General features: G+C 43.9%; 1 protein-coding gene across 1 annotated transcript in view; it reads left to right on the top strand.

Annotated features, from left to right (window-relative positions):
* The window catches only part of lss (lanosterol synthase (2,3-oxidosqualene-lanosterol cyclase)), a 77,606-nt gene that overhangs the window by 25,737 nt on the left and 37,418 nt on the right, over positions 1-14,451 (top strand). Inside the window, exons 6-9 of the mRNA XM_079515637.1 lie at positions 1,230-1,326; positions 3,701-3,836; positions 11,785-11,893; positions 12,578-12,696. Of these exons, the coding sequence (XP_079371763.1) occupies positions 1,230-1,326; positions 3,701-3,836; positions 11,785-11,893; positions 12,578-12,696 (461 nt within the window). The remainder of the gene's footprint in view (positions 1-1,229; positions 1,327-3,700; positions 3,837-11,784; positions 11,894-12,577; positions 12,697-14,451) is intronic.

The following is a 14,451-nucleotide window of genomic DNA, read 5'->3' as shown; positions in this document are numbered from 1 at the left end:
CGGAGGGCATGGAGAAATAGACATTCTCTACATGGTGGGAGTTGACTGGAATCAGCCTCCCCTTTCCTGTCACAGAAAATATGGTAGCGGATCTCGTTCACGTCACTGGAGGTGGTCCCAGACAGGTACCAGCTACAAGTGAACTGCTAAGAGCTCTGTTGAAACATCCCAAGTCTGGCCAAGTTGTTTGAATGTCTCTTGAAAATCAGGGGTTTTCTTCAATAACCTCAGTGCATTCAGATTTCCATGACCAGCAAAGGCACTCACAATGTCACATCCTGTAAATATGTGACAGACTCTCTCAGAGGTTCTCTCCCAAACCAAGGCCACAAACCGTGTGTGGTTTTGTGTACCACACTTCTGATAGATAGGACAAGGGATGTGTTTTTGGAATGCTAAACAGAGAACCATTTCATCAGTATCTCCAGAAGTAACATAATACAGCTTGTGTGGTCCTCATTCACTCGTTTATTACATTTTTACATGTTTTCCTGAGTTGTGTTGTGTGCTGAGGTACAACCTTGAGTTTGAGAGTTCCTGACTCTTCAAAGTAATGTCTAAATGGTTTCTACACCCTCATAAACCCATAAAAAGACGCATCACTCATGATTCTATGATGTTTAATTCAGAAGTTTAAGTACCCTGTTTCAGAGAGGCAGGTATTGTGGATTTTCCCGGTATGGCTACAATAAGTATAATTCAGCATGTCTGTTGTTCTATTATGATGTTGGCCATGCCCATCCATGGTACAAACATCAGAAATGTGCATAAAAGTGAATAATTTTGGAGTTTAGATAACAATGAATTATATGGTTTTGCATAATCAGATTATACCCCTAAAATCATATTCAGCTGCCCTTCTGAAACTGCTATCACACAATTTAGCACTCCTGGATGTCAGACGAACACAATGATACCACATCTGTCTAAATGATACCACATCTGTCTGGATGATACCACATCTGTCTAAATGATACCACATCTGTCTGGATGATACCACATCTGTCTTGTCCCTTTTTAGGGAAACGATATCCGATAATAAGGCCTCTGGCCCAAGGACTATATGGGTCTGTATTATCAAACTGTACTAGTAAAGGGTTTCTCTGTATGGGTCTGCATGTTGACATGGTCACTCCTCTAGAGGGCGCTGCAGGGTTAGGGTTATATGTATATATGTATATATATATATATATATATATATATATATATATATATATATCCTCCTCTAGGTGGTGCTGCAGGGATTCCATCCTGGGGTAAATTCTGGTTGGCCGTCCTGAACGTTTACAGCTGGGAGGGAATGAATACCCTGCTGCCCGAGATGTGGTGAGCTCTACTCTATTCTAGGTCTATTCTACTGTTTTAAATGAGATGTGGTGAGTTCTATCTATTCTAGTTCTATTATGCTAACCATAGCTACGACATGCTAACCATAGCTACGACATGCTAACCATAGCTACGACATGCTAACCATAGCTATGACATGCTAACCATAGCTACGGCATGCTAACCATAGCTACGGCATGCTAACCATAGCTAAGACATGCTAACCATAGCTACGGCATGCTAACCATAGCTACGGCATGCTAACCATAGCTACGGCATGCTAACCATAGCTAAGACATGCTGACCATAGCTACGGCATGCTAACCATAGCTATGACATGCTAACCATAGCTATGACATTCTAACCATAGCTACGACATGCTAACCATAGCTACGACATGCTAACCATAGCTAAGACATGCTAACCATAGCTACGGCATGCTAACCATAGCTATGACATGCTAACCATAGCTACGACATGCTAACCATAGCTACGACATGCCAACCATAGCTACGACATGCTAACCATAGCTAAGTGTGTTTTGGCTACATCTAGCTACTTCAGCCACATCCGGGATAACATCCGGTCCGTCGGTAAATGTGCTCCGCTTCTACAAATCGCTGGGCGCGATTGAATGGATGAAATAACCCCGGGTTATTAAATAACCCCAGGCGTTCGGGGTGTTAACAGGTTTACTGCCACCTGCTGTACGCAACGCCAACCTCAGACTGCCGAGGGCTGCGGGGGCGATTTGGAGGGTGAACACACAGGACGGATATCCTGTTGTGGGCGTCCATCGTAATGCTAAATAAATAGCGTCAATGCTAGCGAGCTAAAATATAGCCATCCTTGCTCTAGAAAGCGCCAATGTTTCCATCTAGACCACCGGATAATCAGCAAAGACCTCCGAACATCGCGCGTTTTATCCAAACCGCGGAGAGCTCCGTAGATTAGGAGTTATTCAGCTTTTTAGTCAGCCTGTAAAATGGGATGAGGACGGGGGCGAGGTTGCGCAACCCGGTCTAGGATCGCTAAAGAAGGAAAGGCCGAGCCAAAATAATAATGAAAAAATAGAAATCAGCGATCCGGTTTGATATCAATAAAAAGTAAGACGTGCGAACGCGGGAAGCGAACGCAGCTCGTAAATTGCAATTAAAACAATTAGAATAAATTACGTACTTTTTTAAGGTTTTTTTAAGATTTTTTTAAGTTAAGTTTTCTTTTTTACGTTATTTTTTTAGTGTGTGTATGTGTGCGTGCATGTGTGTTTTTTTTAAGTTTTCTTTAAGTTTTTTTGTAAGTTTTTTAAGTTAAGTTAAGTTTGTGTGTACAATTTACAATTTAGGCATTTAGCAGACGCTCTTAATCCAGAGCGACTTACATTAAGCAAGAACAAAAAGCATGGGAATACATCACATATATAAACAGCATTTATCAAGAAACATGCGTAAGCTAAGAACGTAACTAGAACATATCTATATATAATGACACTATACATATAAGCTATACATATATATTATACTATGCTGTACTGTTATTGTGCTGTCTACATGACATGCTATAAGTCTGTTTCAAATGCTATCTAAGTCTAACAAAAGTGCTGTCTAAGGGGCCATGGTGGAGTCTGAAAAGGTGGGTTTTCAAACTACGGCGGAAGATCGGGAGTGATGCTGCAGTTCTGATTGCAACGGGAAGTGCGTTCCACAGTTTGGGGGCCAGAAGGGAGAAGAGTTTGGGACGTGTGGAGCGTTGTCCCGGCGTTTTTAGTGAGGGTACTTCCAGCTTCCCTGCGTTGGCTGATCTGAGTGCTCGGGAGGGTTTGTAGGGTTCAATCATGCTTGCAAGATATGGGGTAGCCATACCTCTGGTTGCTTTAAATGCCAGCATCAGAGTTTTGTATTCTGTGCGGGCAGTGTGTGTGTGTGTGTGTGTGTGTGTGTGTGTGTGTGTGTGTGTGTGTGTGTGTGTGTGTGTGTGTGTGTGTGTGTGTGTGTGTGTGTGTGTGTGTGTGTGTGTGTGTGTGTGTGTGTGTGTGTGTGTGTGTGTGTGTGTGTGTGCGTGATACAGCTGCGCCCTCTGGACAGACACACACACACACACACACAGACAGACAGACAGACACACAGACAGACAGACAGACAGACAGACACACAGACAGACAGACAGACATGTTCTGCTAGGTCTCATAGTTAGTGCTCAGTGCGTTCGCAATAAAGCTAATCAGACGGATCAATCCGCCAGGAGCGGAAGGTAATTACATTCCTTATGGCGGAACGTTAAGCAGTAAGTCTGTTAAAGGGATGGACTCCATCTCCCAGGGGCCACTGCAGACAGGTGATTGGTTAATTGGTTAATTGGTCCTTCTCTTTGATAGGCTGCTTCCGGCGTGGTTCCCCGCCCACCCGTCCACTCTGTGGTGTCACTGCAGACAGGTGTATCTACCAATGAGCTACTGCTACGCTACCCGTCTGTCTGCCACGGAGGACAGACTGGTGCTCAGCCTCAGACAGGTACCTGTCTCACTCTATACCTGTCTCACTCTCTACCTGTATCATTCTCTACCTGTCTCACTCTACCTGTCTCACTCTCTACCTGTCTCATTATCTACCTGTCTCACCTCTACCTGTCTCACTCTCTACCTGTCTCATTCTCTACCTGTCTCACCCCCTCTCTACCTGTCTCACTCTCTACCGGTCTCATTCTCTACCTGTCTCACCCCCTATCTACCTGTCTCACTATCTACCTGTCTCATTATCTACCTGCCTCACCTCTACCTGTCTCACTCTCTACCTGTCTCATTATCTACCTGTCTCACCTCTACCTGTCTCATTCTCTACCTGTCTCACTCTCTACCTGTCTCATTATCTACCTGTCTCACTCTCTACCTGTCTCACTCTCTACCTGTCTCATTCTCTACCTGTCTCACCTCTACCTGTCTCATTCTCTACCTGTCTCACCTCTACCTGTCTCATTCTCTACCTGTCTCATTCTCTACCTGTCTCACCTCTACCTGTCTCACCCCCATCTCTGCCTGTCTCACCTCTACCTGTCTCATTCTCTACCTGTCTCACCTCTACCTGTCTCACCTCTACCTGTCTCACCTATACCTGTCTCATTCTCTACCTGTCTCATTCTCTACCTGTCTCACCTCTACCTGTCTCACCTCTACCTGTCTCACCTCTACCTGTCTCATTCTCTACCTGTCGCATTCTCTACCTGTCTCACCTCTACCTGTCTCACCTCTACCTGTCTCATTATCTACCTGTCTCACCTCTACCTGTCTCACCTCTACCTGTCTCACCTCTACCTGTCTCATTCTCTACCTGTCTCATTCTCTACCTGTCTCATTCTCTACCTGTCTCACCTCTACCTGGCTCACCTCTACCTGTCTCATTTTCTACCTGTCTCATTTTCTACCTGTCTCATTCTCTACCTGTCTCATTATCTACCTGTCTCACCTCTACCTGTCTCACCTCTACCTGTCTCATGATCTACCTGTCTCATTCTATACCTGTCTCACCTCTACCTGTCTCACATCTACCTGTCTCACCTCTACCTGTCTCATTCTCTACCTGTCTCATTCTCTACCTGTCTCACCTCTACCTGTCTCACCTCTACCTGTCTCACCTCTACCTGTCTCATTGTATACCTGTCTCACCTCTACCTGTCTCACCTCTACCTGTCTCATTCTCTACCTGTCTCACCCTCTACCTGTCTCACCTCTACCTGTCTCACCTCTACCTGTCTCATTCTCTACCTGTCTCACCTCTACATGTCTCATTCTCTACCTGTGTCACATCTACCTGTCTCACATCTACCTGTCTCATTCTCTACCAGTCTCACCTCTACCTGTCTCATTCTCTACCTGTCTCACCTCTACCTGTCTCATTCTCTACCTGTCTCACCTCTACCTGTCTCATTCTCTACCTGTCTCATTCTCTACCTGTCTCACCTCTACCTGTCTCACCTCTACCTGTCTCATTCTCTACCTGTCTCACCTCTACCTGTCTCATTCTCTACCTGTCTCATTCTCTACCTGTCTCACCTCTACCTGTCTCATTCTCTACCTGTCTCACCTCTACCTGTCTCATTCTCTACCTGTCTCATTCTCTACCTGTCTCATTCTCTACCTGTCTCACCTCTACCTGTCTCATTCTATACCTGTCTCATTCTATACCTGTCTCATTCTCTACCTGTCTCACCTCTACCTGTCTCATTCTCTACCTGTCTCACCTCTACCTGTCTCATTATCTACCTGTCTCACCTCTACCTGTCTCACTCTCTACCTGTCTCATTATCTACCTGTCTCATTATCTACCTGTCTCATTCTCTACCTGTCTCACCTCTACCTGTCTCACCTCTACCTGTCTCATTCTCTACCTGTCTCATTCTCTACCTGTCTCACCTCTACCTGTCTCACTCTCTACCTGTCTCACTCTCTACCTGTCTCATTCTCTACCTGTCTCATTCTCTACCTGTCTCACCTCTACCTGTCTCACCTCTACCTGTCTCACCTCTACCTGTCTCATTCTCTACCTGTCTCACCTCTACCTGTCTCATTCTCTACCTGTCTCACCTTTACCTGTCTCATCTCTACCTGTCTCACCTCTACCTTTCTCATTCTCTACCTGTCTCACCTCTACCTTTCTCATTCTCTACCTGTCTCACCTCTACCTGTCTCACCTCTACCTGTCTCACCTATACCTGTCTCACCTCTACCTGTCTCACCTCTACCTGTCTCACCTCTACCTTTCTCATTCTCTACCTGTCTCACCTCTACCTGTCTCACCTCTACCTGTCTCACCTCTACCTTTCTCATTCTCTACCTGTCTCACCTATACCTGTCTCACTCTCTACCTGTCTCACTCTCTACCTGTCTCACCTCTACCTGTCTCACCTCTACCTGTCTCACCTCTACCTGTCTCACCTCTACCTGTCTCATTCTCTACCTGTCTCATTCTCTACCTGTCTCACCTCTACCTTTCTCATTCTCTACCTGTCTCACCTCTACCTGTCTCATTCTCTACCTGTCTCATTCTCTACCTGTCTCATTCTCTACCTGTATCACCTCTACCTGTCTCATTCTCTACCTGTCTCACCTCTACCTGTCTCATTCTCTACCTGTCTCACCTCTACCTGTCTCACTTCTACCTGTCTCATTCTCTACCTGTCTTACCTCTACCTGTCTCACCTCTACCTGTCTCATTCTCTACCTGTCTCATGCTCTACCTGTCTCACCTCTACCTGTCTCATTCTCTACCTGTCTCACCTCTACCTGTCTCATTCTCGACCTGTCTCACATCTACCTTTCTCATTCTCTACTTGTCTCACCTCTACCTGTCTCATTTTCTACCTGTCTCACCTCTACCTGTCTCATTCTCTACCTGTCTCATTCTCTACCTGTCTCATTCTCTACCTGTCTCATTCTCTACCTGGCTCACCTCTACCTGGCTCACCTCTACCTGTCTCACCTCTACCTGTCTCATTCTCTACCTGGCTCACCTCTACCTGTCTCACCTCTACCTGTCTCATTCTCTACCTGGCTCACCTCTACCTGTCTCACCTCTACCTGGCTCATTCTCTACCTGTCTCACCTCTACCTGTCTCATTCTCTACCTGTCTCACCTCTACCTGTCTCACCTCTACCTGGCTCATTCTCTACCTGGCTCACCTCTACCTGTCTCACCTCTACCTGTCTCATTCTCTACCTGGCTCACCTCTACCTGTCTCACCTCTACCTGGCTCATTCTCTACCTGTCTCACCTCTACCTGTCTCACCTCTACCTGTCTCACCTCTACCTGTCTCATTCTCTACCTGGCTCATTTTCTACCTGTCTCATTCTCTACCTGTCTCACCTCTACCTGTCTCACCTCTACCTGTCTCACCTCTACCTGTCTCATTCTCTACTTGTCTCACCTCTACCTGTCTCATTCTCTACCTGTCTCACCTCTACCTGTCTCATTCTCTACCTGTCTCACCTCTACCTGTCTCATTCTCTACCTGTCTCACCTCTACCTGTCTCATTCTCTACCTGTCTCACCTCTACCTGTCTCATGCTCTACCTGTCTCACCTCTACCTGTCTCACCTCTACCTGTCTCATTCTCTACTTGTCTCACCTCTACCTGTCTCATTCTCTACCTGTCTCACCTCTACCTGTCTCATTCTCTACCTGTCTCACCTCTACCTGTCTCATGCTCTACCTGTCTCACCTCTACCTGTCTCATTCTCTACCTGTCTCACCTCTACCTGTCTCACCTCTACCTGTCTCACCTCTACCTGTCTCATTCTCTACCTGTCTCACCTTTACCTGTCTCACCTCTACCTGTCTCGTTTTCTACCTGTCTCATTCTCTACCTGTCTCATTCTCTACCTGTCTCACCTCTACCTGTCTCACTCTCTACCTGTCTCACTCTCTACCTGTCTCACTCTCTACCTGTCTCACCTCTACCTGTCTCACCTCTACCTGTCTCACTCTCTACCTGTCTCACTCTCTACTTGTCTCATTCTCTACCTGTCTCATTCTCTAATACTTTTTATTTTAATTTATTGTGTAGACATTGGTCACTATTAGATTTGGGGTAATGTAGTTAAGCAATTAGATGCAACTTTTGCAGGGGAGAACTGGGCTAAATTGCTACTCTTGACATCAGGTATATCAAGGGCAAGGCTGAAGCAGCAAAGCAGAGAACGCAAGCCCTTGAAACCCTGGCCCAGGCCAAACCCTGGCCCCGACCAAACCCTGGCCCTGGCCAAACCCTGGCCCTGGCCAAACCCTGGCCCAGACCAAACCCTGGCCCAGGCCAAACCCTGGCCCAGACCAAACCCTGGCCCAGACCAAAACCTGGCCCTGGCCAAACCCTGGCCCAGGCCAAACCCTGGCCCAGGCCAAACCCTGGCCCAGGCCAAACCCTGGCCCAGACCAAACCCTGGCCCAGGCCAAACCCTGGCCCAGACCAAACCCTGGCCCAGGCCAAACCCTGGCCCAGGCCAAACCCTGGCCCAGGCCAAACCCTGGCCCAGTCCAAACCCTGGCCCAGGCCCTGGCCCAGTCCAAACCCTGGCCCAGGCCAAACCCTGGCCCAGGCCAAACCCTGGCCCTGGCCAAAGCCTGGCCCAGGCCAAAAAAAGCCAAAAAAGGCAGTCAGGCCTCCACACTGACATAACTGTCCTGTTGACTGCAGTGCAAACTATCCCAAAACACATTTTAATTATTTTTATTATAATTTATTTTGCCACTGAATTTCTATCTTACTTGATGTGAAGAGTGTGGGATTTTGAGATTGGATTGTTGGACCCATTGGTTGGAGTGTTGGACCCATTGGTTGCAGAAACAAGCTGACCTGTTTGAGACTTCAATTAAAAAAAAAAAACATTTGGAGTAAAAACAAATTCTATGACGTTATTAAGGTCTTGTTCAATACTCACTATAGATTTGTATTTAGTAAATCATCTGTCATTACTTATTTACTGTATTTAGTAAATCATCTGTCATTACTTGCGCAAGCAGAGCGTGCAAGTAATGTTTTTTTGTAATTTTATTCTATGATCTCATCAGGGAATTAATGTTAAAATCTTAATACTGATAGTAATAGATTTGAACTGAAGGGCTCATCAACCCAATGTGAGCCCCCCCCCCCCCCCCCCCCCCCCACTGTCCTGTTGACTGCAGTGCAAACTATCCCAAAACACATTTTAATTTTTTTTATTATAATTTATTTTGCCACTGAATTTCTATCTTACTTGATGTGAAGAGTGTGGGATTTTGAGATTGGATTGTTGGACCCATTGGTTGGAGTGTTGGACCCATTGGTTGGAGTGTTGGACCCATTGGTTGGAGTGTTGGACCCATTGGTTGGAGTGTTGGACCCATTGGTTGCAGAAACAAGCTGACCTGTTTGAGACTTCAATTAAAAAAAAAAACATTTGGAGTAAAACAAATTCTATGACTTTATTAACTCTTTGAGAGTTTCAAGGATTTCTATATAGTACGAAAGACCTTCAGAGAAAGCTTGGCTTGTCTGCTTCCGGGAAAAAAATGAACTGAGTTGATAAAATGTTTAGTTTTTGTGTTGGAAGCCATTTAAAAGAGCCTGCATTTACACTGGGTAGTGTTTCTACGACAACAAAAAAAGTTATGCCCGGTTGAAGTTTTATTTTCTAAATAACTTTTTTTCTGCTGGGCGTACATAGCCATGCAATATCTCATTTTAAAGGGTGAGTTGTCTAGTTCAATTAAAATAAAATAAAAAGTTTCTCACATGTACCACTCTAGATATTTTGCCATCTATAAATAGCATGGTCAGTCATGATCAATCTGACCTATCCAGCTAAAAGTCCCCCTAGCTCTGAAATGGAACATCATATAAACTCAATTCTTTTTTGGGGTAAAATTAGACATTCTAACGCACATTTTGATATATACCATGTTTACATAGTCTTACCAGTACCTTGTCTATTCATGCATGTATCTCAAAAACCTGTTGTGAAGAAACAGTTTTGATAAAAAAACACATCCAAGGACATTGTTTTGATATGACTTTGTGCCCATGATATGTATCAAAATATAGACTTGAATGTATACTGTATTATAACAAAAAATTGGGTTCTTACCATCTACCGTTACAGAGTAAATCACAGTTGAAACTCGCTTAGTCAAACCATAAACCTCAGAATAGTGAACAAAATAGCCATGACAGGTCTAACTCATTGTAAAAGCGTCTTTTATTTTTTATGACTACTAACATAATACAATTATAATAAATATTACAGAAAATAAATAGGCCTACATACAAAACAGTTGTCCCCAAACTCCCCAGTGTCCCCAAACCACTGCATTCCAGTTGTTCTTGACGGTGTGTGTGTGTGTGTAGGCTAAATTTAAAAAAAACAACAACTGAAATGAATGAATGCATCCGGTTCAGTGTCGGAGAACTCCATCGCAGTCTTGACTCTTCGTCTTCATCATCATCATCATCATCATCATCCTCCTCCTCTGATGCCAGTTCTAAATATATAAAAATAAACATTTAGCTGTAGTCAGCCCGGCCAATAGCCAGTTGGGGGTGGGGGGGACGTAGGCTATCTGACATCATCGTCATCATCATCATCACACGGAGACACACTAAACAATGTACAATCATGATAGTATACAATATTCAATTAATGCGATTATCATGCAAGCTCAGACGTCAATGAAACGTCATACAGATCTTATATAATACGCTACTGTTAGCTTCACTCCCCGTCCCCCCTCCGATCCTTGTAGCAAGGTCATCATAATCACGCGTTGCTTCAGTAAACGATGCATGTTTGTTCTCCGTCTTTGTAGACAGTAAATAAAAGGAGCGAACATTACTCTAAAGATCAGATCGCCTATAAGGCACGCTACAATATAAAATACTTGTACTGCCATGCGTGCATGCCTGCTACGATACATTTGTACTGCACCGACCAACCGATCGACACCATTAGCCAGCACCTTTGGTGCTGGCTAATGGCTGGGGGCCATCGTGGTGAGTCATTCTGGCGTCATGATCTGACTAGTAGTAGTAATTATCCAAGCATCTATTTGTAGCGATCATCTTATGATGTCTGATCACTATAGAAGGGCATTTTCTACAATAAGATTACCTCAAAACATTCCGGGTTGATCGTCTTCTTCAATGGTTTCCCGGTATAGCTCATCGGACGACGATGGGGAGACAATGAAAAAAGGAGGGAGGGAGCAGCGAGTCTCGCTGTAAGCACTGGACCAGGGCTACTCCGCCTGGAGAAGGCGACTGGGACGCGTATGGATCAATACTACTACCACAAAACTCGCTCAAATAAATAGTACTGCTTTCAACTTTTTCTGCTAGAAAATCGCTCGGGCGAGACGGGTAAACAGGCAAAACAATGAAAACTATGAAGACTCCCTCTGCCCCCACTGTTTACAGGGGGTGGGACCAGCTTCCAATGGCAACACGTACACGTGTGTCACGTGACACGGGTTTTCTGGGTAATGTAGTTGGAATATAAGCTCAGGAATTTAAACAGCGCTTCGGAGCATATTAATATGTTTAGATTAATCAAAAACGGCGAAGACGCCAATTGGCGTCATTGATCATTTACGGAATTCTGATGAAGACGCCAATTGGCGTCTTTCACCTTCTAAGGGTTAAGGTCTTGTTCAATACTCACTATAGATTTGTATTTAGTAAATCATCTGTCATTACTTATTTACTGTATTTAGTAAATCATCTGTCATTACTTGCGCAAGCAGAGCGTGCAAGTAATGTTTTTTGTAATTTTATTCTATGATCTCATCAGGGAATTAATGTTAAAATCTTAATACTGATAGTAATAGATTTGAACTGAAGGGCTCATCAACCCAATGTGAGCCCCCCCCCCCCCCCCCCCCTACCTACCTAATAAAACAATTTCATCATTGTCATAATAATAACAATTATCATTTCAGGAGCTCTATGTTCAGGACTACGGGACCATAAACTGGACCGATCAACGCAACAACGTAGCAGCGTGTGACCTGTACACGCCTCATAGCACGCTGCTAACGTTAGCTTACGGTATGTAAGCTCCTCATAGCACCATGCTAAAGTTAGCTTACGGTATGTACACCTCCCATAGCACCATGCTAACATTAGCTTATGGTATGTACACCTCCTATAGCACCATGCTAACATTAGCTTATGGTATGTACACCTCTCATAGCAAGCATGCTAACGTTAGCTTACGGTATGTACACCTCTCATAGCACCATTCTAACATTAGCTTATGGTATGTACACCTCCCATAGTACCATGCTAACATTAGCTTATGGTATGTACACCTCTCATAGCAAGCATGCTAACGTTAGCTTACAGTATGTACACCTCTCATAGCACCATGCTAAAGTTAGCTTACGGTATGTACACCTCCCATAGCACCATGCTAACATTAGCTTATGGTATGTACACCTCTCATAGCAAGCATGCTAACGTTAGCTTACGGTATGTACACTCCTCATAGCACCATGCTAACGTTAGCTTACGGTATGTACACTCCCCATAGCACCATGCTAACGGTGAGTGGAGCAGAGCGGTTCAGTATTGTAGATATTGTATATAATATATATATATATATTGTGTGTATTTTATATATTCTAGGTATAATGGACGTGTATGAGCGTAACCACAGCAGTACTCTCAGACACAGAGCGTTCAGTATATATATATATATTGTGTATAATGTGTATAATGTGTATATTGCAGGTATTATGAACGTATACGAGGCGCACCACAGCGCCACCCTCAGACACAGAGCGGTACAGGAACTCTACGAACACATCCAGGCTGACGACCGCTTCACCAAATGTATCAGCATTGGACCGGTGATTATTATTATTAAGGGACCAAGAAGTCACGAAGTGATTTTGGTCACTTATTGTTTTTTTTTTTTTTTTTTTCTCCTTCTTCTCCTTCTCCTTCTTCTTCCGCCAAAAATAGCTGTTCTGGCTGAACCGTGCAGTCGGTTTTCACGAAACTTGTCAACATGGTAGCGGGCCATGCCAAATGGTGACTATGTGAAGCCCATGACCATTGGCCAAATGGTGGCGCTATAGTACTCAATTGAAAATGCTAACTTTGAACGTGCATATCTCATGAACCGTTTGACCGTTGGCAATGACACTTTGATACACATATGTGTCTCCTCATGCCGAACAACTTTCAGTTAAAATGTATCTCCTCGCAGGATCTTTGATCAAAAAGCACGAAAACTTCTACACGTGAACTTTGGACCTATACGGACAATAAATCGTAGCACATTTTTTCTAAGTGAAAAAATGAAGTTTTTATGAGCCAATGAAAATTGCTGTTTTGTGAAACTTCTTCTGCACCTAATACCTATATGAATACTGGATGATGTTACTGTTTAGAATGAGTAAACTGACTGTGACTGCATAGCTCAGTCGGTAGAGCTCTCGTCTTCGCACCACAAGTAAAGGTTGTGTGTTAAAATCCGGGTAATGACAACTCAGTGTATGCATTGTGTGCTGCATGTTTTGTGATGACTCAACTATAGAAATATTGAAGTAGATTACATTTGACCTCACTTTTTGACCCCAGTGTAATAAGTCTCATTTTGTAATAGTGTAATAAGTGTATTTAGTGTAATAGTAGTGTAATAGTGTAATAAGTGTAATAGTGTAATAGTGTGGATTAAGTGTAATAAGTGTAATAGTGTAATAGTGAAATAGTGTATTAAGTCTAATTTTGTATTATTATTATTATTATTATTATTATTATTATTATTATTATGAAGGGACCAAGAAGTCCCGAAGAGACTTTGGTCACTTATTGTTTTTGGCTTTGACCACGCATAGCTCATGAACCGTTTGACCGTTGGCAATGACACTTTGATACACATATGTGTCTCCTCATGCCGAACAACTTTCGTGCTCAGACTTTTGACCTCTGACCTTTAGAACACCTGCCATTTTGAATTATATGAAAAACAGTTAGAATCTATCTCCTCCCAGGATCTTTGATCAAAATGCACGGAAACTTCTACAAGTGAACTTTGGACCCATACGGACATAAAATCGTAGCACATTTTTGCGAAAACATTAAGTTTTTATGAGCCAATGAAAATTGCTGTTTTGTGAAAGTTCTTCTTCTGCCTCTAATAATATATGCAGCTCATATGGGTTAGGCTAACCCTAGGGTCATATGGATTAGGGGTCATATGGGTTAGGCTAATCCTATGGTCATATGGGTTAGGGGTCATATGGGTTAGGCTAACCCTAGGGTCATATGGGTTAGGGGTCATATGGGTTAGGGGTCATATGGGTTAGGGGTCATATGGGTTAGGCTAACCCTAGGGTCATATGGGTTAGGGGTCATATGGGTTAGGCTAACCCTAGGGTCATATGGGTTAGGGGTCATATGGGTTAGGGTCATATGGGTTATTGATTGATTGATTGAAATTTTTTACGGGGGCCAGTTTCGAATTGCAGCCATCCGTAGGTGCCCTTTGAGAGCGGTTTTGAAGGAGTCAAGGGATTTGCATGTCTTAATGACTGTTGGTAGGGCGTTCCACATTTTGGTGGCATAGGAGCGAAAATAATTTAGTCCCTTGTTTGGGG

Source organism: Electrona antarctica, assembly GCF_951216825.1.
Source record: "Electrona antarctica genome assembly, chromosome: 12".
Classification (NCBI taxonomy): domain Eukaryota; kingdom Metazoa; phylum Chordata; class Actinopteri; order Myctophiformes; family Myctophidae; genus Electrona; species Electrona antarctica.
The sequence above is the reverse complement of the archived record's forward strand: the minus strand, read 5'-3'. Positions and strand labels throughout refer to the sequence as shown.